Consider the following 24,818-nt stretch of genomic DNA (forward strand, 5'->3'; position numbering starts at 1 on the left):
CAGTAGTTACCTGTGTTCATATCCTCAACAGTACTATACAGTAGTTACCTGTGTTCATATCCTCAACAGTACTATACAGTAGTTACCTGTATTCCTATCCTCAACAGTACTATACTTAGTGTATGGAAGTTACCTGTATTCATATCCTCAACAGTACTATACAGTAGTTACCTGTATTCATATCCTCAACAATATTTCCTTCAGTTTAAATATAACGTGTTAGTTTTGTTAGGATGCAGATCCATTGTTCTGTGGATGTTTCTCCTTCTGTCTGAGTTTATGGTTACACCATTATGAGCAGAGACGGACACACACACACACACACACACTAAATGTCTTAAAATCCGCTATAGGAAACAGGGAAATTGTTTCCCTCGAGGCACGGTCATGTGACTGCATGCTTTCCTCTTTTCCTTTAAACAACAGTAGCCATGTTGTCCTCCTCCTGCACACAGGACAACACGATGAGACTATAGTTACTGCTACAGGATGAATGTTGTCCTCCTGCACACAGGACAACATGATGAGACTATAGTTACTGCTGCAGGATGAATGTTGTCCTCCTGCACACAGGACAACACGATGAGACTATAGTTACTGCTGCAGGATGAATGTTGTCCTCCTGCACACAGGACAACATGATGAGACTATAGTTACTGCTGCAGGATGAATGTTGTCCTCCTGCACACAGGACAACACGATGAGACTATAGTTACTGCTGCAGGAGGAATGTTGTCCTCCTCCTGCACACAGGACAACATGATACTATAGTTACTGCTGCAGGATGAATGTTGTCCACCTGCACACAGGACAACACGATGAGACTATCGTTACTGCTGCAGGATGAATGTTGTCCTCCTCCTGCACACAGGACAACACGATGAGACTATAGTTACTGCTGCAGGAGGAGTGTTGTCCTCCTGCACACAGGACAACACGATGAGACTATAGTTACTGCTACAGGAGGAATGTTGTCCTCCTGCACACAGGACAACACGATGAGACTATAGTTACTGCTGCAGGATGAATGTTGTCCTCCTGCACACAGGACAACATGATGAGACTATAGTTACTGCTGCAGGATGAATGTTGTCCTCCTGCACACAGGACAACACGATGAGACTATAGTTACTGCTGCAGGAGGAATGTTGTCCTCCTCCTGCACACAGGACAACATGATACTATAGTTACTGCTGCAGGATGAATGTTGTCCTCCTGCACACAGGACAACACGATGAGACTATCGTTACTGCTGCAGGATGAATGTTGTCCTCCTCCTGCACACAGGACAACACGATGAGACTATAGTTACTGCTGCAGGAGGAGTGTTGTCCTCCTGCACACAGGACAACACGATGAGACTATAGTTACTGCTGCAGGAGGAATGTTGTCCTCCTGCACACAGGACAACATGATGAGACTATAGTTACTGCTGCAGGAGGAATGTTCTGCAGTGTGTGTGTGTGTGTGTGTGTGTGTGTCAGTACTTAGTGTGTGTCAGTACTTAGTGTGTGTCAGTACTTAGTGTGTGTCAGTACTTAGTGTGTGTCAGTACTTAGTGTGTGTCAGTACTTAGTGTGTGTCAGTACTTAGTGTGTGTGTCAGTACTTAGTGTGTGTGTCAGTACTTAGTGTGTGTGTCAGTACTTAGTGTGTGTGTCAGTACTTAGTATGTGTGTGTGTGTGTGTGTCAGTGTCAGTACTTACTCTGTGTGTGTCAGTGTCAGTACTTACTGTGTGTTTGCTTTGCAGTGTTGAAGAGACAAGTGAGTCCTGAGGAGCTGCAGACGCCAGGAGGCCCTTACATAAAGAAGACATTCACAGTACGTCACACACACACACACACACGGGGGGGGGGGGGGTGTAATGACTGTAATGACATGCCCGAGCCATAGACTGTTCTCTCTGCTTCCGCACGGCAAGTGGTACCGGTGCATCAAGTCTGACACCAGCAGGTTCCTGAACCGCTTCTGTCCCCAGGCTAGCAGACTGAAACACAGCTTCTGTCCCCAGGCTAGCAGACTGAAACACAGCTTCTGTCCCCAGGCTAGCAGACTGAAACACAGCTTCTGTCCCCAGGCTAGCAGACTGATACACACAGCTTCTGTCCCCAAGCCAGCAGACTGACACACAGCTTCTTCCCTCTACATATCTACCTCTATCACTCCAGTGTCCCTGTACATTGTTAATATGGTACTGAACTGACCCTGTATATAGTATGTTTACCCCTCTACATATCTACCTCTATCACTCCAGTATCCCTGTACATTGTTAATATGGTACTGAACTGACCCTGTATATAGTATGTTTACCCCTCTACATATCTACCTCCATCACTCCAGTGTCCCTGTACATTGTTAATATGGTACTGAACTGACCCTGTATATAGTATGTTTACCCCTCTACATATCTACCTCTATCACTCCAGTATCCCTGTACATTGTTAATATGGTACTGAACTGACCCTGTATATCACATATGTCAGAGTCAAGGCCCGCGGGCCACATCCGGCCCGCAAGAAGGTTTTTTACGGCCCCTGGGATGATCTTGATTTATTATTAGAACCGGCCCGCAGCAAGCCGGCAGCCCGCAGATCTTTTACACGCACCAATACTACATTTCCCACAATGCAAAGGTGACGCACCGAGCAGTAGGCTGCTTCATTTCAATATTTATTGGCACAGCAGTCGTCAGCATCACAGTAAAATTAACTTTCAGATACCCATCAAAAATGGCAAAACGGAAGGTGGATACTGAGAACCGGGGGTTTCAAACAAGGTGGGAGTCGGAGTATATGTTCACGAAGGTAGCTGGAAAACCTGTGTGTCTTCTGTGTGGAGAAAGTGTGGCGGTACTGAAAGAGTATAATCTGAGACGACATTATGAAACGAAACACGCGGACAAAAACAAGAATATGGACATGGAACAAAGGCTACAAAAGGCAGAGGAATTAAAACGAGGCCTCAAATCTCGACAGGCTCTGTTCAAAAAAGCCAAATCACAAGGCCAGGCTCTGTTCAAAAAAGCCAAATCACAAGGCCAGGCTGCTGTCAAGGCCAGTTTTATTTTGGCAGAAGAGATCGCTAAATCAGCCCGGCCATTTACGGAGGGGGATTTCATCAAAAACTGCATGATTAAAGTTTGTGACGAAGTTTGCCCAGAAAAAAGGCAACTCTTTTTAAATGTGAGTCTGAGCAGAAACACCATTGCCGAGAGAGTAGACCAGTTGTCCATCAATCTAAAAGAGCAGCTTGTGAAAAAGGGAAAAGATTTTATTGCATATTCCTTGGCTGTGGATGAGAGCACCGACATTTCTGACATTGCCCAGTTGTCAATTTTCATCCGCGGAGTGGACTCCAACCTAAGCGTGACAGAGGAGTTTTTGGCTTTACGTCCTATGCATGGCACAACTACGGGGCATGATTTGTATGAAGAGGTGTCAAGATGTGTAAATGAGATGGAGCTGCCTTGGGAAAAACTCGTGGGTTTGACAACCGACGGAGCACCTGCGATGTGTGGACACAGGAGCGGACTGGTGGCGAAGATACGGGAAAAGATGCAAGAGGAAAACGCGACAGGTGAGCTGACAGCTTATCATTGTATCATACACCAGGAAGCGTTGTGCGGTAAAGCCTTGAAAATGGAGCATGTAATGAGCATCATCACGCGCACAGTTAACTTTATCAGAGCCAAAGGTTTGAATCACCGCCAGTTCAAGGCATTTCTGACGGAGTTAGAAACGGAGCATGGTGATTTGCCTTATCACACAGAGGTGCGATGGCTAAGCCAGGGAAAGGTGACATTACGAGTCATCTGAATGCAATAAACTTGCAGCTGCAGGGTCGGGATCGTGTCATCTCTGATATGTACAGTACAGTGAAGGCATTTAAAACCAAACTGACTCTGTGGGAGACGCAGATGCGGAAAGAAAATTTGAGCCACTTTCCCAGCTGCCAGACCATGAAAGAGAAGCTCTCTACCAGTGCGTTCCCGAGCACACAGTTGGCTGATAAAATAGGTATGCTTGCCGCTGACTTTCGACGCCGATTTGCTGACTTTGAAGCACAAAAAAGCAGGTTGGAACTGCTCGGTAACCCATTTGCTGTTGACGTGGAAAGCTCACCACCAAACCTCCAAATGGAGTTGATTGACCTCCAATGCAATGATGCACTGAGGGCAAAATATGCGGCAGTGGGTGCTGCGGAGTTCGCCCGTTTCCTCCCCGGCACAATGCCCCAGCACATGTACATTGTTAATATGGTACTGAACTGACCCTGTATATAGTATGTTTACCCCTCTACATATCTACCTCTATCACTCCAGTATCCCTGTACATTGTTAATATGGTACTGAACTGACCCTGTATATAGTATGTTTACCCCTCTACATATCTACCTCCATCACTCCAGTGTCCCTGTACATTGTTAATATGGTACTGAACTGACCCTGTATATAGTATGTTTACCCCTCTACATATCTACCTCTATCACTCCAGTATCCCTGTACATTGTTAATATGGTACTGAACTGACCCTGTATATAGTATGTTTACCCCTCTACATATCTACCTCTATCACTCTAGTATCCCTGTACATTGTTAATATGGTACTGAACTGACCCTGTATATAGTATGTTTACCCCTCTACATATCTACCTCTATCACTCCAGTATCCCTGTACATTGTTAATATGGTACTGAACTGACCCTGTATATAGTATGTTTACCCCTCTACATATCTACCTCTATCACTCCAGTATCCCTGTACATTGTTAATATGGTACTGAACTGACCCTGTATATAGTATGTTTACCCCTCTACATATCTACCTCTATCACTCCAGTATCCCTGTACATTGTTAATATGGTACTGAACTGACCCTGTATATAGTATGTTTACCCCTCTACATATCTACCTCTATCACTCCAGTATCCCTGTACATTGTTAATATGGTACTGAACTGACCCTGTATATAGTCACCTTACCCCTCAACAACATCTAAATGTCATTTTATACTTTAGACTGTATTCATATATAGTATTAATTTTTATGTCCGTGTCTATGAGTTTCTAGTAAAATAGACCATATGGTTCAAGAGAAAATAGGCTAATGAAAAAAGCATCTAATCAACATTGGCATTATTATCAATTAACTTTGCAACTTCCAACGTTTGACTTTCATCACAACTGCCTCCCAGGTTGGCGGCAAAGCATTTATAATAAATAAATATACTGTATATTTCATGCTGAAACCCTTATATTAAACACCCATTGTATTTACTAAGTTGATGGTTATATTTTGGATGTTTTACAGATTTGTCATTCTATATATATATATATATATATATATATATATTATTTTGAAACACTTATCTTATTTGATTGTTTTATGTATTTTTACATGTGATAAGGACACACAGAGGACCAGAAATAACACACAACTGTGATATTTTTTTATATTTTTTATAAATCCTTAAGTTACCAAAATATTGGTAGTTTCCTGGTAAAGTTTCCAGTAATTATACCCTCCCTTTGCCACCCTAACCCACACACACATTCTACTGTCACCCGAAGATGGCATGTCCACATCCCACACACAGTATACACACACTCTGGCCTGCATGGTCTGATCCACAGACGATTCTCCTCCTTACCGGGTCTGATATTCACCAGGGAATCGGGCTGAATGCACTACTGATACCAGTTCATATTAGACTGGGTGGGACACATCATCACTCCTAACAGACTGACCGGATTGGCTCTGGGCTCTGCCTGAGATGACCCTCTTGTGTTCTGAAATGGAATGCTTGTCTGAGTAGGTTCTTAGAAGCTTCATGAGAGAGATCTGATAAGGGCTGTTACAGCACGCGCAAGCACACCACACACACACCCCTACCCCCTAACTCTAAAATAGCCTCTGTCCTCGTGGGGGTGTAGGAAATGTCCCCTACTTTTTGGGAATTCCAGTATCCACAAGGATAGTAATAATATATATATATATATATATATATATATATATACACACACACACACACACACACACACACACACACACACACACACACACACACACACACACACACACACACACACACAGTTAAAAACAACACTTCATGTTACTTCTGCATAACAAACATTACAGTTCCTGACAGATACATTTTAGAGAATGATGGAACATCAAAATCATCCTACAACACTGTTGCATCTCATGTCATGCCCCCTGTAGCGCAGTGTCATGCCCCCTGTAGCGCGGTGTCATGCCCCCTGTAGCGCGGTGTCATGCCCCCTGTAGCGCGGTGTCATGCCCCTGTAGCGCGGTGTCATGCCCCCTGTAGCGCGGTGTCATGCCCCCTGTAGCGCGGTGTCATGCCCCTGTAGCGCGGTGTCATGCCCCCTGTAGCGCGGTGTCATGCCCCCTGTAGCGCGGTGTCATGCCCCCTGTAGCGCGGTGTCATGCCCCCTGTAGCGCGGTGTCATGCCCCCTGTAGCACGGTGACAACCTTTTTAATCACACCAACCCTGTTGTTTCTAGCTCTCTGCTTTAATGCTCTTTTTTAAATACATTTTGACTGCCTCCTCAGATCGTGGGGGATGCGGTGGGCTGGGGCTTCGTGGTGCGAGGCAGTAAGCCCTGCCACATCCAGGCTGTCGACCCCAGTGGTCCCGCAGCAGCAGCTGGGATGAAGGTATGTAACACACATACCATCACACAGACACACACACACACACTCCACTGCCAGCTGGGAGTAGAGAGCACTGACCTAAACAATGGGGAGGGGGGGAGGAAGGAAGGGAGAGCGGCCAAGGGAATTAGTGAGGGAGGAGAGAGGGGGCAGGAGAGGAGAGATGTGAAAGAGAGGGGCATGGAGAGGAGAGAGACCAGGGCAAGAAGGAGTGAGGGAGGGCGAGAGGGAGAAAGGGGGAGGAGAGCAGAAGGAAGGGGGAGGAGAGAAGTGAACTAAGACGAAGGAGCCGTAGCTAAATTAACTTTAGTTAAAAAATGAATCTGTTATAGATATAGTGTCACTTCTGTCACATTTTATCACCATAAAAACATGTGCTATGTTTCTACATCTTCCCCTTCCCCTCCCTTTCTCCTCTCCTCTCTCCCTCTCCCCCTTCCTTTCTCCTCTCCTCTCTCCCTCTCCCCCTTCCTTTCTCCTCTCCTCTCTCCCTCTCCCCCTTCCTTTCTCATCTCCTCTCTCCCTCTCCCCCTTCCTTTCTCATCTCCCCTCTCCCCCTTCCTTTCTCATCTCCTCTCTCCCTCTCCCCCTTCCTTTCTCATCTCCTCTCTCCCTCTCCCCCTTCCTTTCTCCTCTCCTCTCTCCCTCTCCCCCTTCCTTTCTCCTCTCCTCTCTCCCCCTTCCTTTCTCCTCTCCTCTCTCCCTATTCCCTCCCTTTCTCATCTCCTCTCTCCCTATTCCCCTCCCTTTCTCCTCTCCTCTCTCACTATTCCCTCCCTTTCTCATCTCCTCTCTCCCTCTCCCCCTTCCTTTCTCCTCTCCTCTCTCCCTCTCCCCCTTCCTTTCTCCTCTCCTCTCTCCCTATTCCCTCCCTTTCTCATCTCCCCTCTCCCTATTCCCTCCCTTTCTCATCTCCCCTCTCCCTATTCCCCTCCCTTTCTCCTCTCCTCTCTCCCTATTCCCCTCCCTTTCTCATCTCCCCTCTCCCTATTCCCCTCCCTTTCTCATCTCCCCTCTCCCTATTCCCCTCCCTTTCTCATCTCCTCTCTCCCTATTCCCCTCCCTTTCTCATCTCCTCTCTCCCTATTCCCCTCCCTTTCTCATCTCCTCTCTCCCTATTCCCCTCCCTTTCTCATCTCCTCTCTCCCTATTCCCCTCCCTTTCTCATCTCCTCTCTCCCTATTCCCCTCCCTTTCTCATCTCCTCTCTCCCTATTCCCCTCCCTTTCTCATCTCCTCTCTCCCTATTCCCCTCCCTTTCTCATCTCCTCTCTCCCTATTCCCCTCCCTTTCTCATCTCCTCTCTCCCTATTCCCCTCCCTTTCTCATCTCCTCTCTCCCTATTCCCCTCCCTTTCTCATCTCCCCTCTCCCTATTCCCCTCCCTTTCTCATCTCCCCTCTCCCTATTCCCCTCCCTTTCTCATCTCCTCTCTCCCTCTCCCCCTTCCTTTCTCCTCTCCTCTCTCCCTCTCCCCCTTCCTTTCTCCTCTCCTCTCTCCCTCTCCCCTTCCTTTCTCCTCTCCTCTCTCCCTCTCCCCCTTCCTTTCTCCTCTCCTCTCTCCCTCTCCCCCTTCCTTTCTCATCTCCTCTCTCCCTCTCCCCCTTCCTTTCTCATCTCCTCTCTCCCTCTCCCCTTCCTTTCTCCTCTCCTCTCTCCCTCTCCCCCTTCCTTTCTCCTCTCCTCTCTCCCCCTTCCTTTCTCCTCTCCTCTCTCCCTATTCCCTCCCTTTCTCATCTCCTCTCTCCCTATTCCCCTCCCTTTCTCCTCTCCTCTCTCACTATTCCCTCCCTTTCTCATCTCCTCTCTCCCTCTCCCCCTTCCTTTCTCCTCTCCTCTCTCCCTCTCCCCCTTCCTTTCTCCTCTCCTCTCTCCCTATTCCCTCCCTTTCTCATCTCCCCTCTCCCTATTCCCTCCCTTTCTCATCTCCCCTCTCCCTATTCCCCTCCCTTTCTCCTCTCCTCTCTCCCTATTCCCCTCCCTTTCTCATCTCCCCTCTCCCTATTCCCCTCCCTTTCTCATCTCCCCTCTCCCTATTCCCCTCCCTTTCTCATCTCCTCTCTCCCTATTCCCCTCCCTTTCTCATCTCCCCTCTCCCTATTCCCCTCCCTTTCTCCTCTCCTCTCTCCCTATTCCCCTCCCTTTCTCATCTCCCCTCTCCCTATTCCCCTCCCTTTCTCATCTCCCCTCTCCCTATTCCCCTCCCTTTCTCATCTCCCCTCTCCCTATTCCCCTCCCTTTCTCCTCTCCTCTCTCCCTCTCCCCCTTCCTTTCTCCTCTCCTCTCTCCCTCTCCCCCTTCCTTTCTCCTCTCCTCTCTCCCTCTACCCCTTCCTTTCTCATCTCCTCTCTCCCTCTCCCCCTTCCTTTCTCATCTCCTCTCTCCCTCTCCCCCTTCCTTTCTCATCTCCTCTCTCCCTCTCCCCCTTCCTTTCTCATCTCCTCTCTCCCTCTCCCCCTTCCTTTCTCATCTCCTCTCTCCCTCTCCCCCTTCCTTTCTCCTCTCCTCTCTCCCTCTCCCCCTTCCTTTCTCCTCTCCTCTCTCCCTCTCCCCCTTCCTTTCTCCTCTCCTCTCTCCCCCTTCCTTTCTCCTCTCCTCTCTCCCCCTTCCTTTCTCCTCTCCTCTCTCCCTATTCCCCTCCCTTTCTCCTCTCCTCTCTCACTATTCCCTCCCTTTCTCATCTCCTCTCTCCCTCTCCCCCTTCCTTTCTCCTCTCCTCTCTCCCTCTCCCCCTTCCTTTCTCCTCTCCTCTCTCCCTATTCCCTCCCTTTCTCATCTCCCCTCTCCCTATTCCCTCCCTTTCTCATCTCCCCTCTCCCTATTCCCCTCCCTTTCTCCTCTCCTCTCTCCCTATTCCCCTCCCTTTCTCATCTCCTCTCTCCCTATTCCCCTCCCTTTCTCATCTCCTCTCTCCCTATTCCCCTCCCTTTCTCATCTCCTCTCTCCCTATTCCCCTCCCTTTCTCATCTCCTCTCTCCCTATTCCCCTCCCTTTCTCATCTCCTCTCTCCCTATTCCCCTCCCTTTCTCATCTCCTCTCTCCCTATTCCCCTCCCTTTCTCATCTCCTCTCTCCCTATGCCCCTCCCTTTCTCATCTCCTCTCTCCCTATTCCCCTCCCTTTCTCATCTCCTCTCTCCCTATTCCCCTCCCTTTCTCCTCTCCTCTCTCCCTCTCCCCTTCCTTTCTCCTCTCCTCTCTCCCTCTCCCCCTTCCTTTCTCCTCTCCTCTCTCCCTCTCCCCCTTCCTTTCTCCTCTCCTCTCTCCCTCTCCCCCTTCCTTTCTCCTCTCCTCTCTCCCTCTCCCCCTTCCTTTCTCATCTCCTCTCTCCCTCTCCCCCTTCCTTTCTCATCTCCTCTCTCCCTCTCCCCCTTCCTTTCTCATCTCCTCTCTCCCTCTCCCCTTCCTTTCTCCTCTCCTCTCTCCCTCTCCCCCTTCCTTTCTCCTCTCCTCTCTCCCCCTTCCTTTCTCCTCTCCTCTCTCCCTATTCCCTCCCTTTCTCATCTCCTCTCTCCCTATTCCCCTCCCTTTCTCCTCTCCTCTCTCACTATTCCCTCCCTTTCTCATCTCCTCTCTCCCTCTCCCCCTTCCTTTCTCCTCTCCTCTCTCCCTCTCCCCCTTCCTTTCTCCTCTCCTCTCTCCCTATTCCCTCCCTTTCTCATCTCCCCTCTCCCTATTCCCTCCCTTTCTCATCTCCCCTCTCCCTATTCCCCTCCCTTTCTCCTCTCCTCTCTCCCTATTCCCCTCCCTTTCTCATCTCCCCTCTCCCTATTCCCCTCCCTTTCTCATCTCCTCTCTCCCTATTCCCCTCCCTTTCTCATCTCCCCTCTCCCTATTCCCCTCCCTTTCTCCTCTCCCCTCTCCCTATTCCCCTCCCTTTCTCATCTCCCCTCTCCCTATTCCCCTCCCTTTCTCATCTCCCCTCTCCCTATTCCCCTCCCTTTCTCATCTCCCCTCTCCCTATTCCCCTCCCTTTCTCCTCTCCTCTCTCCCTCTCCCCCTTCCTTTCTCCTCTCCTCTCTCCCTCTCCCCCTTCCTTTCTCCTCTCCTCTCTCCCTCTCCCCCTTCCTTTCTCATCTCCTCTCTCCCTCTCCCCCTTCCTTTCTCATCTCCTCTCTCCCTCTCCCCCTTCCTTTCTCATCTCCTCTCTCCCTCTCCCTCTTCCTTTCTCATCTCCTCTCTCCCTCTCCCCCTTCCTTTCTCCTCTCTCCCTCTCCCCCTTCCTTTCTCCTCTCCTCTCTCCCCCTTCCTTTCTCCTCTCCTCTCTCCCCCTTCCTTTCTCCTCTCCTCTCTCCCTATTCCCCTCCCTTTCTCCTCTCCTCTCTCACTATTCCCTCCCTTTCTCATCTCCTCTCTCCCTCTCCCCCTTCCTTTCTCCTCTCCTCTCTCCCTCTCCCCCTTCCTTTCTCCTCTCCTCTCTCCCTATTCCCTCCCTTTCTCATCTCCCCTCTCCCTATTCCCTCCCTTTCTCATCTCCCCTCTCCCTATTCCCCTCCCTTTCTCCTCTCCTCTCTCCCTATTCCCCTCCCTTTCTCATCTCCCCTCTCCCTATTCCCCTCCCTTTCTCATCTCCCCTCTCCCTATTCCCCTCCCTTTCTCATCTCCCCTCTCCCTATTCCCCTCCCTTTCTCATCTCCTCTCTCCCTATTCCCCTCCCTTTCTCATCTCCTCTCTCCCTTCTCCCCTCCCTTTCTCATCTCCTCTCTCCCTATTCCCCTCCCTTTCTCATCTCCTCTCTCCCTATTCCCCTCCCTTTCTCATCTCCTCTCTCCCTATTCCCCTCCCTTTCTCATCTCCTCTCTCCCTATTCCCCTCCCTTTCTCATCTCCTCTCTCCCTATTCCCCTCCCTTTCTCATCTCCTCTCTCCCTATTCCCCTCCCTTTCTCATCTCCTCTCTCCCTATTCCCCTCCCTTTCTCATCTCCTCTCTCCCTATTCCCCTCCCTTTCTCATCTCCTCTCTCCCTATTCCCCTCCCTTTCTCATCTCCTCCTCTCTCCCTATTCCCCTCCCTTTCTCATCTCCTCTCTCCCTATTCCCCTCCCTTTCTCATCTCCTCTCTCCCTATTCCCCTCTCTTCCCCTCCCCTTCTCCTCTAAGTCAAGAGCAGAGCTGGCTCCATCCCATAGAAATCAAGCTGATGCAGTAATAACGGATCTGTGCAGCCAGGGGTTTGTGTCCCAAATGGCGCCCTATGTAGTGCACTACTTTAGACCATAGACCTATGGGCCCTGTTCAAACGTAGTGCACTACATAGGGAATGTGGTGATATTCTGGACACAGGCAGTCAGTTACACTAAATGCTGTTCTCTCTGCATGGTTATTGATGCTTCTTATATAAGCCATGTTGGTCAGACAGTCTGAAGCCTTGTGTTTACTGCCTGCCTTTCCTCTGTGGTAAAACAGGCTCTGAAGCCTTGTGTTTACTGCCTGCCTTTCCTCTGTGGTAAAACAGGCTCTGACTGAAGCCTTGTGTTTACTGCCTGCCTTTCCTCTGTGGTAAAACAGGCTCTGAAGACTTGTGTTTACTGCCTGCCTTTACTCTGTGGTAAAACAGGCTCTGACTGAAGACTTGTGTTTACTGCCTGCCTTTCCTCTGTGGTAAAACAGGCTCTGTCTGAAGCCTTGTGTTTACTGCCTGCCTTTCCTCTGTGGTAAAACAGGCTCTGACTGAAGACTTGTGTTTACTGCCTGCCTTTCCTCTGTGGTAAAACAGGCTCTGTCTGAAGCCTTGTGTTTACTGCCTGCCTTTACTCTGTGGTAAAACAGGCTCTGACTGAAGCCTTGTGTTTACTGCCTGCCTTTCCTCTGTGGTAAAACAGGCTCTGACTGAAGCCTTGTGTTTACTGCCTGCCTTTCCTCTGTGGTAAAACAGGCTCTGACTGAAGCCTTGTGTTTACTGCCTGCCTTTCCTCTGTGGTAAAACAGGCTCTGACTGAAGCCTTGTGTTTACTGCCTGCCTTTCCTCTGTGGTAAAACAGGCTCTGACTGAAGCCTTGTGTTTACTGCCTGCCTTTCCTCTGTGGTAAAACAGGCTCTGACTGAAGCCTTGTGTTTACTGCCTGCCTTTCCTCTGTGGTAAAACAGGCTCTGACTGAAGCCTTGTGTTTACTGCCTGCCTTTCCTCTGTGGTAAAACAGGCTCTGTCTGAAGACTTGTGTTTACTGCCTGCCTTTCCTCTGTGGTAAAACAGGCTCTGACTGAAGCCTTGTGTTTACTGCCTGCCTTTCCTCTGTGGTAAAACAGGCTCTGACTGAAGCCTTGTGTTTACTGCCTGCCTTTCCTCTGTGGTAAAACAGGCTCTGAAGACTTGTGTTTACTGCCTGCCTTTCCTCTGTGGTAAAACAGGCTCTGACTGAAGCCTTGTGTTTACTGCCTGCCTTTCCTCTGTGGTAAAACAGGCTCTGACTGAAGCCTTGTGTTTACTGCCTGCCTTTCCTCTGTGGTAAAACAGGCTCTGACTGAAGCCTTGTGTTTACTGCCTGCCTTTCCTCTGTGGTAAAACAGGCTCTGTCTGAAGACTTGTGTTTACTGCCTGCCTTTCCTCTGTGGTAAAACAGGCTCTGACTGAAGCCTTGTGTTTACTGCCTGCCTTTCCTCTGTGGTAAAACAGGCTCTGACTGAAGCCTTGTGTTTACTGCCTGCCTTTCCTCTGTGGTAAAACAGGCTCTGAAGACTTGTGTTTACTGCCTGCCTTTCCTCTGTGGTAAAACAGGCTCTGACTGAAGCCTTGTGTTTACTGCCTGCCTTTCCTCTGTGGTAAAACAGGCTCTGACTGAAGCCTTGTGTTTACTGCCTGCCTTTCCTCTGTGGTAAAACAGGCTCTGTCTGAAGACTTGTGTTTACTGCCTGCCTTTACTCTGTGGTAAAACAGGCTCTGTCTGAAGACTTGTGTTTACTGCCTGCCTTTCCTCTGTGGTAAAACAGGCTCTGACTGAAGCCTTGTGTTTACTGCCTGCCTTTACTCTGTGGTAAAACAGGCTCTGACTGAAGCCTTGTGTTTACTGCCTGCCTTTACTCTGTGGTAAAACAGGCTCTGAAGCCTTGTGTTTACTGCCTGCCTTTCCTCTGTGGTAAAACAGGCTCTGACTGAAGCCTTGTGTTTACTGCCTGCCTTTCCTCTGTGGTAAAACAGGCTCTGACTGAAGCCTTGTGTTTACTGCCTGCCTTTCCTCTGTGGTAAAACAGGCTCTGACTGAAGCCTTGTGTTTACTGCCTGCCTTTCCTCTGTGGTAAAACAGGCTCTGACTGAAGCCTTGTGTTTACTGCCTGCCTTTCCTCTGTGGTAAAACAGGCTCTGACTGAAGCCTTGTGTTTACTGCCTGCCTTTCCTCTGTGGTAAAACAGGCTCTGACTGAAGCCTTGTGTTTACTGCCTGCCTTTCCTCTGTGGTAAAACAGGCTCTGTCTGAAGACTTGTGTTTACTGCCTGCCTTTCCTCTGTGGTAAAACAGGCTCTGACTGAAGCCTTGTGTTTACTGCCTGCCTTTCCTCTGTGGTAAAACAGGCTCTGACTGAAGCCTTGTGTTTACTGCCTGCCTTTCCTCTGTGGTAAAACAGGCTCTGAAGACTTGTGTTTACTGCCTGCCTTTCCTCTGTGGTAAAACAGGCTCTGACTGAAGCCTTGTGTTTACTGCCTGCCTTTCCTCTGTGGTAAAACAGGCTCTGACTGAAGCCTTGTGTTTACTGCCTGCCTTTCCTCTGTGGTAAAACAGGCTCTGTCTGAAGACTTGTGTTTACTGCCTGCCTTTACTCTGTGGTAAAACAGGCTCTGTCTGAAGACTTGTGTTTACTGCCTGCCTTTCCTCTGTGGTAAAACAGGCTCTGACTGAAGCCTTGTGTTTACTGCCTGCCTTTACTCTGTGGTAAAACAGGCTCTGACTGAAGCCTTGTGTTTACTGCCTGCCTTTACTCTGTGGTAAAACAGGCTCTGACTGAAGCCTTGTGTTTACTGCCTGCCTTTCCTCTGTGGTAAAACAGGCTCTGACTGAAGCCTTGTGTTTACTGCCTGCCTTTCCTCTGTGGTAAAACAGGCTCTGACTGAAGCCTTGTGTTTACTGCCTGCCTTTCCTCTGTGGTAAAACAGGCTCTGAAGCCTTGTGTTTACTGCCTGCCTTTCCTCTGTGGTAAAACAGGCTCTGACTGAAGCCTTGTGTTTACTGCCTGCCTTTCCTCTGTGGTAAAACAGGCTCTGACTGAAGCCTTGTGTTTACTGCCTGCCTTTCCTCTGTGGTAAAACAGGCTCTGACTGAAGCCTTGTGTTTACTGCCTGCCTTTCCTCTGTGGTAAAACAGGCTCTGACTGAAGCCTTGTGTTTACTGCCTGCCTTTCCTCTGTGGTAAAACAGGCTCTGACTGAAGCCTTGTGTTTACTGCCTGCCTTTACTCTGTGGTAAAACAGGCTCTGACTGAAGCCTTGTGTTTACTGCCTGCCTTTCCTCTGTGGTAAAACAGGCTCTGACTGAAGCCTTGTGTTTACTGCCTGCCTTTCCTCTGTGGTAAAACAGGCTCTGACTGAAGCCTTGTGTTTACTGCCTGCCTTTCCTCTGTGGTAAAACAGGCTCTGTCTGAAGACTTGTGTTTACTGCCTGCCTTTCCTCTGTGGTAAAACAGGCTCTGACTGAAGCCTTGTGTTTACTGCCTGCCTTTCCTCTGTGGTAAAACAGGCTCTGACTGAAGCCTTGTGTTTACTGCCTGCCTTTCCTCTGTGGTAAAACAGGCTCTGAAGACTTGTGTTTACTGCCTGCCTTTCCTCTGTGGTAAAACAGGCTCTGACTGAAGCCTTGTGTTTACTGCCTGCCTTTCCTCTGTGGTAAAACAGGCTCTGACTGAAGCCTTGTGTTTACTGCCTGCCTTTCCTCTGTGGTAAAACAGGCTCTGAAGACTTGTGTTTACTGCCTGCCTTTCCTCTGTGGTAAAACAGGCTCTGACTGAAGCCTTGTGTTTACTGCCTGCCTTTCCTCTGTGGTAAAACAGGCTCTGACTGAAGCCTTGTGTTTACTGCCTGCCTTTCCTCTGTGGTAAAACAGGCTCTGTCTGAAGACTTGTGTTTACTGCCTGCCTTTACTCTGTGGTAAAACAGGCTCTGTCTGAAGACTTGTGTTTACTGCCTGCCTTTCCTCTGTGGTAAAACAGGCTCTGACTGAAGCCTTGTGTTTACTGCCTGCCTTTACTCTGTGGTAAAACAGGCTCTGACTGAAGCCTTGTGTTTACTGCCTGCCTTTACTCTGTGGTAAAACAGGCTCTGACTGAAGCCTTGTGTTTACTGCCTGCCTTTCCTCTGTGGTAAAACAGGCTCTGACTGAAGCCTTGTGTTTACTGCCTGCCTTTCCTCTGTGGTAAAACAGGCTCTGACTGAAGCCTTGTGTTTACTGCCTGCCTTTCCTCTGTGGTAAAACAGGCTCTGAAGCCTTGTGTTTACTGCCTGCCTTTCCTCTGTGGTAAAACAGGCTCTGACTGAAGCCTTGTGTTTACTGCCTGCCTTTCCTCTGTGGTAAAACAGGCTCTGACTGAAGCCTTGTGTTTACTGCCTGCCTTTCCTCTGTGGTAAAACAGGCTCTGACTGAAGCCTTGTGTTTACTGCCTGCCTTTCCTCTGTGGTAAAACAGGCTCTGACTGAAGCCTTGTGTTTACTGCCTGCCTTTCCTCTGTGGTAAAACAGGCTCTGACTGAAGCCTTGTGTTTACTGCCTGCCTTTCCTCTGTGGTAAAACAGGCTCTGACTGAAGCCTTGTGTTTACTGCCTGCCTTTCCTCTGTGGTAAAACAGGCTCTGACTGAAGCCTTGTGTTTACTGCCTGCCTTTCCTCTGTGGTAAAACAGGCTCTGACTGAAGCCTTGTGTTTACTGCCTGCCTTTCCTCTGTGGTAAAACAGGCTCTGTCTGAAGACTTGTGTTTACTGCCTGCCTTTCCTCTGTGGTAAAACAGGCTCTGACTGAAGCCTTGTGTTTACTGCCTGCCTTTCCTCTGTGGTAAAACAGGCTCTGTCTGAAGACTTGTGTTTACTGCCTGCCTTTCCTCTGTGGTAAAACAGGCTCTGACTGAAGCCTTGTGTTTACTGCCTGCCTTTCCTCTGTGGTAAAACAGGCTCTGTCTGAAGCCTTGTGTTTACTGCCTGCCTTTCCTCTGTGGTAAAACAGGCTCTGTCTGAAGCCTTGTGTTTACTGCCTGCCTTTCCTCTGTGGTAAAACAGGCTCTGTCTGAAGCCTTGTGTTTACTGCCTGCCTTTCCTCTGTGGTAAAACAGGCTCTGTCTGAAGCCTTGTGTTTACTGCCTGCCTTTCCTCTGTGGTAAAACAGGCTCTGACTGAAGCCTTGTGTTTACTGCCTGCCTTTACTCTGTGGTAAAACAGGCTCTGACTGAAGCCTTGTGTTTACTGCCTGCCTTTCCTCTGTGGTAAAACAGGCTCTGACTGAAGCCTTGTGTTTACTGCCTGCCTTTCCTCTGTGGTAAAACAGGCTCTGACTGAAGCCTTGTGTTTACTGCCTGCCTTTACTCTGTGGTAAAACAGGCTCTGACTGAAGCCTTGTGTTTACTGCCTGCCTTTCCTCTGTGGTAAAACAGGCTCTGACTGAAGCCTTGTGTTTACTGCCTGCCTTTACTCTGTGGTAAAACAGGCTCTGACTGAAGCCTTGTGTTTACTGCCTGCCTTTCCTCTGTGGTAAAACAGGCTCTGAAGCCTTGTGTTTACTGCCTGCCTTTCCTCTGTGGTAAAACAGGCTCTGACTGAAGCCTTGTGTTTACTGCCTGCCTTTACTCTGTGGTAAAACAGGCTCTGACTGAAGCCTTGTGTTTACTGCCTGCCTTTACTCTGTGGTAAAACAGGCTCTGACTGAAGCCTTGTGTTTACTGCCTGCCTTTACTCTGTGGTAAAACAGGCTCTGACTGATGCCTTGTGTTTACTGCCTGCCTTTACTCTGTGGTAAAACAGGCTCTGACTGAAGCCTTGTGTTTACTGCCTGCCTTTACTCTGTGGTAAAACAGGCTCTGACTGAAGCCTTGTGTTTACTGCCTGCCTTTACTCTGTGGTAAAACAGGCTCTGACTGAAGCCTTGTGTTTACTGCCTGCCTTTACTCTGTGGTAAAACAGGCTCTGACTGAAGCCTTGTGTTTACTGCCTGCCTTTCCTCTGTTGTAAAACAGGCCCTGACTCTCACATTGATCACATATGCTGCTGCCTCTTAACAGAGGCACTAAAAGCGAGTCACAGCTCTTGAAGTGGCCCATAAACTCTCATTCTATGGGGACCTTTGGAAGGAGATAATGACAGAGAGAGTTGACTCACTGCTTCCAAATGTTACGTCTAACGTTGCTAGAGCGGCAGTTTTATAATGTTGGTCGAACGTTGCCAGAGTTGAGGTCATTTTATAATATGAATGAGGCAGAACATCTCCGTCATGGCAACCACAGCCATGTAATACATATAATCACAACACAACAGGAGACAGTAGAGGTCTGAGGAGACTCAGACAACACAACAGGAGACCGTAGAGGTCTGAGGAGACTCAGACAACACAACAGGAGACAGTAGAGGTCTGAGGAGACTCAGACAACACAACAGGAGACGGTAGAGGTCTGAGGAGACTCAGACAACACAACAGGAGACCGTAGAGGTCTGAGGAGACTCAGACAACACAACAGGAGACGGTAGAGGTCTGAGGAGACTCAGACAACACAACAGGAGACGGTAGAGGTCTGAGGAGACTCAGACAACACAACAGGAGACGGTAGAGGTCTGAGGAGACTCAGACAACACAACAGGAGACCGTAGAGGTCTGAGGTGACTCAGACAACACAACAGGAGACCGTAGAGGTCTGAGGAGACTCAGACAACACAACAGGAGACGGTAGAGGTCTGAGGTGACTCAGACAACACAACAGGAGACGGTAGAGGTCTGAGGAGACTCAGACAACACAACAGGAGACGGTAGAGGTCTGAGGAGACTCAGACAACACAACAGGAGACCGTAGAGGTCTGCTGAGACTCAGACCACAACAGGAGACAGTAGAGGTCTGCTGAGACTCAGACCACAACACAACTATCCTTCTCCAAACATCTGGAGTGATTGGTAAAGAAAAATATAACCGCAGTTGTTAGACAGAACAATGACTTATACCCTGTCGCCGTGGTAACACAGAACAATGACTTATACCCTGTAGCAGTGGTAACACAGAACAATGACTTATACCCTGTCGCCGTGGTAACACAGAACAATGACTTATACCCTGTAGCAGTGGTAACACAGAACAATGACTTATACCCTGTCGCCGTGGTAACACAGAACAATGACTTATACCCTGTAGCAGTGGTAACACAGAACAATGACTTATACCCTGTCGCCGTGGTAACACAGAACAATGACTTATACCCTGTAGCAGTGGTAACACAGAACAATGACTTATACCCTGTCGCCGTGGTAACACAGAACAATGACTTATACCCTGTAGCAGTGGTAACACAGAACAATGACTTATACCCTGTCGCCGTGGTAACACAGAACAACGACTTATACCCCGCAGTTTAACATGGCTCCTTCTCTACAAATTCTCTGCAGCCTAAGATAACCAGTATCTCATTCATTTCAGCCACGGCATGGCCATGAAACGGTTAACAAACGCTTTTTCTGAGAAATCCTCAAGTGCTCTTTTCTAGGAGTATTAACTCCTGAGTGACTGGGGCCTTCTGGGTAACGGTTGACCCGTTGCCAAGAAAAATAAGGGATTGTGTTTTTGATGTAATTTGCAGCGAGGAGATGCTCTAGAATTCCTTCACTGCATGAAATTAGGGTGAAGTTGAGACAATGGCTTGCCATGTTGCAAAACAGTCCTAAAACATGTTTGTTTTTGCCAACACTGTTGCAATAGTGAGTCAGCAATCAAATCAAATGTTTTTCCCATCGAGAGCTAACTCTCCTGTCCTGTTCTGTGTTTCTCCCATCGAGAGCTAACTCTCCTCTCCCTTTCTCTGTTTCTCCCATCGAGAGCTAACTCTCCTCTCCCTTTCTCTGTTTCTCCCATCGAGAGCTAACTCTCCTCTCCCTTTCTCTTGTTTCTCCCATCGAGAGCTAACTCTCCTCTCCCTTTCTGTTGTTTCTCCCATCGAGAGCTAACTCTCCTCTCCCTTTCTCTTGTTTCTCCCATCGAGAGCTAACTCTCTTCTCCCTTTCTCTTGTTTCTCCCATCGAGCGCTAACTCTCCTCTCCCTTTCTGTTGTTTCTCCCATCGAGAGCTAACTCTCCTCTCCCTTTCTGTTGTTTCTCCCATCGAGAGCTAACTCTCCTCTCCCTTTCTGTTGTTTCTCCCATCGAGAGCTAACTCTCCTCTCCCTTTCTGTTGTTTCTCCCATCGAGAGCTAACTCTCCTCTCCCTTTCTGTTGTTTCTCCCATCGAGAGCTAACTCTCCTCTCCCTTTCTCTGGTTTATCCCATCGAGAGCTAACTCTCCTCTCCCTTTCTCTTGTTTCTCCCATCGAGAGCTAACTCTCCTCTCCCTTTCTGTTGTTTCTCCCATCGAGAGCTAACTCTCCTCTCCCTTTCTGTTGTTTCTCCCATCGAGAGCTAACTCTCTTCTCCCTTTCTCTTGTTTCTCCCATCGAGAGCTAACTCTCTTCTCCCTTTCTCTTGTTTCTCCCATCGAGAGCTAACTCTCCTCTCCCTTTCTGTTGTTTCTCCCATCGAGAGCTAACTCTCCTCTCCCTTTCTGTTGTTTCTCCCATCGAGAGCTAACTCTCCTCTCCCTTTCTGTTGTTTCTCCCATCGAGAGCTAACTCTCCTCTCCCTTTCTGTTGTTTCTCCCATCGAGAGCTAACTCTCCTCTCCCTTTCTGTTGTTTCTCCCATCGAGAGCTAACTCTCCTCTCCCTTTCTGTTGTTTCTCCCATCGAGAGCTAACTCTCCTCTCCCTTTCTGTTGTTTCTCCCATCGAGAGCTAACTCTCCTCTCCCTTTCTGTTGTTTCTCCCATCGAGAGCTAACTCTCCTCTCCCTTTCTCTGGTTTATCCCATCGAGAGCTAACTCTCCTCTCCCTTTCTCTGTTTCTCCCATCGAGAGCTAACTCTCTTCTCCCTTTCTCTGGTTTCTCCCATCGAGAGCTAACTCTCCTCTCCCTTTCTGTTGTTTCTCCCATAGAGAAATGCATGTGTAGACATGGCTAACTCCTCTGTTCTTCTCCCTCCTCTAGGTGTGTCAGTTTGTGGTCTCGGTCAACGGGCTAAACGTGCTGTCTCTGGACTACAGGACAGTCAGTAACCTCATCCTGACCGGGCCCAGGACCGTTGTCATGGAAGTCATGGAGGAAGCAGATTACTGAAGAGGCAGGCTATCACGTGGCAGGGGGCGTGGCTGAGCAGAGTAGACCCAAGGCAGACTCTAAAGACACCATAGAGATAGAAGTGCCTTTATGGAACTCTATGGGAAACTCTCTCTAGGCTTCTAACTCTATGGGAAACTCTCTCTAGGCTTCTAACTCTCTGGCAAACTCTCTCTGGGCTTCTAACTCTATGGGAAACTCTCTCTGGGCTTCTAACTCTATGGGAAACTCTCTCTGGGCTTCTAACTCCATGTGAAACTCTCTCTGGGCTTCTAACTCTATGGGAAACTCTCTCTGGGCTTCTAACTCTATGGGAAACTCTCTCTAGGCTTCTAACTCTATGGGAAACTCTCTCTGGGCTTCTAACTCTATGGGAAACTCTCTCTAGGCTTCTAACTCTCTGGGAAACTCTCTCTAGGATTCTAACTCTCTGGGAAACTCTCTATGGGCTTCTAACTCTATGGGAAACTCTCTCCGGGCTTCTAACTCTATTGGGAAACTCTCTCTGGGCTTCTAACTCTATTGGGAAACTCTCTCTGGGCTTCTAACTCTATGGGAAACTCTCTCTAGGCTTCTAACTCTAGGAAAGACTCAGTCAAGCTCTGCCAGCCACCACCCACGTCTCCTTCCTATTGGACACTGCTTCCCTCTGATGGCCTCCAATTGAACTGCTTGGAGAAGAGAGAGTGACATTAGTTACTCTGTTAGATACACACATCTTGTCACTTGTCTCCTGTCTCATCTGTCTAGTTGATGTTGAGACATCAGATGGACCTTGATAACATAACAGCCCCCTGCTCCATGATTAGGGGACTGTGCCCTGCTGTCCCCTTCTGGTTTCTCACTGTCTCCTGTGGTCTGTGTTTTCTTTATGTATTGATGGTACTACCTACCCATGTGTGAAGCTGTCTGAGGAGAGACAGTTCTGGACCTGTCTAGATCTGTCTGTCTTTCTCTATCCCAGGACGAGATGAAGTTGAAGACAGGCCTGAAGGAGACGGGCAGCATATAATTTGGGACAGGCCTGAAGGAGAATGGCAGCATATCATATCGGGACAGGCCTGAAGGAGACAGGCAGCATATCATTTCGGGACAGGCCTGAAGGAGACAGGCAGCATATCATTTCGGGACAGGCCTGAAGGAGACAGGCAGCATATCATTTCGGGACAGGCCTGAAGGAGACAGGCAGCATATCATTTCGGGACAGGCCTGAAGGAGACAGGCAGCATATCATTTCGGGACAGGCCTGAAGGAGACTGGCAGCATATCATATCGGGACAGGCCTGAAGGAGACAGGCAGCATATCATTTCGGGACAGGCAGCATATCATTAGGGACAGGCCTGAAGGAGGCAGGCAGCATATCATTCGGGACAGGCCTGAAGGAGACAGGCAGCATATCATTCGGGACAGGCCTGAAGGGGAGAGAGACAGCATATCATTAGGGACAGGCCTGAAGGGGAGAGAGACAGCATATCATTCGGGACAGGCCTGAAGGAGACGGGCGGCATATCATTTAGGACAGGAGTGTGAACCATTAACAAGTGACTGTTCAATCCTCTGGGCCACATGATGCAAACCACGTCCAACTAATCCAGAGCTGTTTGGGCGTGTGACACAGATACCAGCCTGGTTCCACTGTGCCGTTGGCTAGAGATCACTCACTATACATTGTGGTAGTTGTGTGAAGTTGGCCTTAGTTTAACCAAGCAAACAGGGTTGTAGTAATGTTCATGTTTATGCAGGACTAATTGTTGTTGATGATGTGTATTTTCCCTTAGGGCGAGTTTCCCGGACAACAAATCCTGGACTAAAAAATCTAAATCAACAGATATTCTCCATTTGAAAGTCCAAGATTATTCTTTGTTCAGGAAACCGTCCTTTTGAAGACAAAGTAGGTAGCTACTGGCTAGTTAATGAGGTAACACTTGACTGAATGGTTCTACTGTCTGTAGGCCTGAATATCACGGTTATAATTACCACATAAAGGATAGGACTCAGTATGTAGACCTAAAGGATATGTAGACCTAAAGGATATGTAGACCTAAAGGATATGTAGACCTAAAGGATATGTAGACCTAAAGGATATGTAGACCTAAAGGATATGTAGACCTAAAGGATAGGACTCAGTATGTAGACCTAAAGGATATGTAGACCTAAAGGATATGTAGACCTCAAGGATATGTAGACCTAAAGGATATGTAGACCTAAAGGATAGGACTCAGTATGTAGACCTAAAGGATATGTAGACCTAAAGGATATGTAGACCTAAAGGATATGTAGACCTAAAGGATATGTAGACCTAAAGGATAGGACTCAGTATGTAGACCTAAAGGATATGTAGACCTAAAGGATATGTAGACCTCAAGGATATGTAGACCTAAAGGATATGTAGACCTAAAGGATATGTAGACCTAAAGGGTATGTAGACCTAAAGGGTATGTAGACCTAAAGGATATGTAGACCTAAAGGATATGTAGACCTAAAGGTTATGTAGACCTAAAGGTTATGTAGACCTAAAGGATATGTAGACCTAAAGGATATGTAGACCTAAAGGATATGTAGACCTAAAGGATATGTAGACCTAAAGGTTGCGCCTGTAACAACTACCTTCACTCTGTCATGACACAACGAACCATTACCCATCAGGCCCCTCTCCCAGACATGCATTTTGCCTCGTCTTGGACTAGAAAGCAAGCTGAAGTGAGAATCTCCCGTTGAAAGAGCTTTTTGGTCCAGGGAATCTGCTCATGGTGATATAAATGGGGTGGTTTGCATAGTTTTCTAAGATTTATAACGTGTAATGACCGTGATGAGTCTGTTTCTTTAGCACCGGCATTGAGGCCTATGACGACACCCACCTGTTACCAATAAGCCGAATGTGGATGTCGTATATCCACTATAGTCACTAGTCTTTCAGAAGTGGCATGTTCCACACTACCGTCAATTCTATAATATATGGATATGTTAACATATATATATATATATTTAATGTAGATCTGTGTATGGATTTAGGCTGACTAAGGCACTTTAAAAAATGAAAATAACTGTTTGCATCAGTTTGTTTTCTAGTTAAAATGTCAGAAAATGGATAGTGTGTTAAGACGTCACGATACTGTACCATCCTGAAACATAAACGCATGATGATCAACCCTTTCTATTTGCCATCAGACCCGGTTCTACTTGTATTTAAGAAGGAGAAAGGGGTTTTATTTCGGTAGCTAGCTGTGAATTTAAAGTAGAAGAACTATTGGTGGCACGAGAGAAACAATCTATGGCAGTATTTAATAACAGAGTCATCTGTAGCTCAGTGTACCAGGGTCAACTGTGGTCTTATGACATCACTTCCTGGTCAGATAAAGTAGCCTAGGTTCATTGTAAGATTTAATAATAATAATAATAAAATAATAGCAGTACAAGCTCAATGTTCATGTTCATCTTTCTTCGATATGCAGTGTTGTTGTTTACCATAATGTCAAGCCTCAAATCATAGGTTTGATTTTTGTTTGTTTTTGGTAAACAGTCACTTTTTGACAAGCTAGGATTCTGTCTCTTTTTATAATTTGCTTAAGTGTGTAAAGCAACAAAATGCATCATACACTTACATAGTTTCTTGAATGTAGTGCTTGCTAACGATCCAGGGTTCTTTTTTTAGGACTGATATATCATTGGTTAAGCTCTCACTAAGAACATTAGGCATCAGTGATTGGGTGAATGGCTGCTCTCACTAAGAACATTAGACATCAGTGATTGGGTGAATGGCTGCTCTCACTAAGAACATTAGACATCAGTGATTGGGTGAATGGCTGCTCTCACTAAGAACATTAGACTAGACATCAGTGATT

The 24,818-nt window shown here is 47.9% G+C and overlaps 2 protein-coding genes across 3 annotated transcripts in view; one reads left to right on the top strand and one right to left on the bottom strand.

Annotated features, from left to right (window-relative positions):
• Positions 1-5,658, bottom strand: part of LOC139395246 (sister chromatid cohesion protein DCC1-like) — a 67,659-nt gene extending 62,001 nt beyond the window's left edge. Inside the window, exons 1-2 of one of the 2 annotated variants that reach the window (XM_071142895.1) lie at positions 5,604-5,658; positions 1,734-1,799 (exon numbers count right to left, since the gene is read on the bottom strand). In XM_071142895.1, coding sequence (XP_070998996.1) covers positions 1,734-1,799; positions 5,604-5,617 — 80 coding nt within the window. In that variant the 5' untranslated portion in view covers positions 5,618-5,658. Of the gene's footprint in view, positions 1-1,733; positions 1,800-5,549 lie in introns of both variants that reach the window. The other variant, XM_071142894.1, reaches the window with a different exon arrangement.
• The window catches only part of LOC139395247 (DEP domain-containing mTOR-interacting protein-like), a 75,340-nt gene extending 50,946 nt beyond the window's left edge, over positions 1-24,394 (top strand). Inside the window, 6 exon segments of the mRNA XM_071142896.1 lie at positions 1,752-1,822; positions 6,576-6,680; positions 20,847-21,961; positions 22,072-22,271; positions 22,330-22,973; positions 23,479-24,394. Coding sequence (XP_070998997.1) covers positions 1,752-1,822; positions 6,576-6,680; positions 20,847-20,975 — 305 coding nt within the window. The 3' untranslated portion in view covers positions 20,976-21,961; positions 22,072-22,271; positions 22,330-22,973; positions 23,479-24,394.
• Positions 24,395-24,818: the final 424 nt, after the last annotated feature.

Source organism: Oncorhynchus clarkii, unplaced genomic scaffold, assembly GCF_045791955.1.
Source record: "Oncorhynchus clarkii lewisi isolate Uvic-CL-2024 unplaced genomic scaffold, UVic_Ocla_1.0 unplaced_contig_14050_pilon_pilon, whole genome shotgun sequence".
In the NCBI taxonomy this organism is placed as follows: Eukaryota; Metazoa; Chordata; class Actinopteri; order Salmoniformes; family Salmonidae; genus Oncorhynchus; species Oncorhynchus clarkii.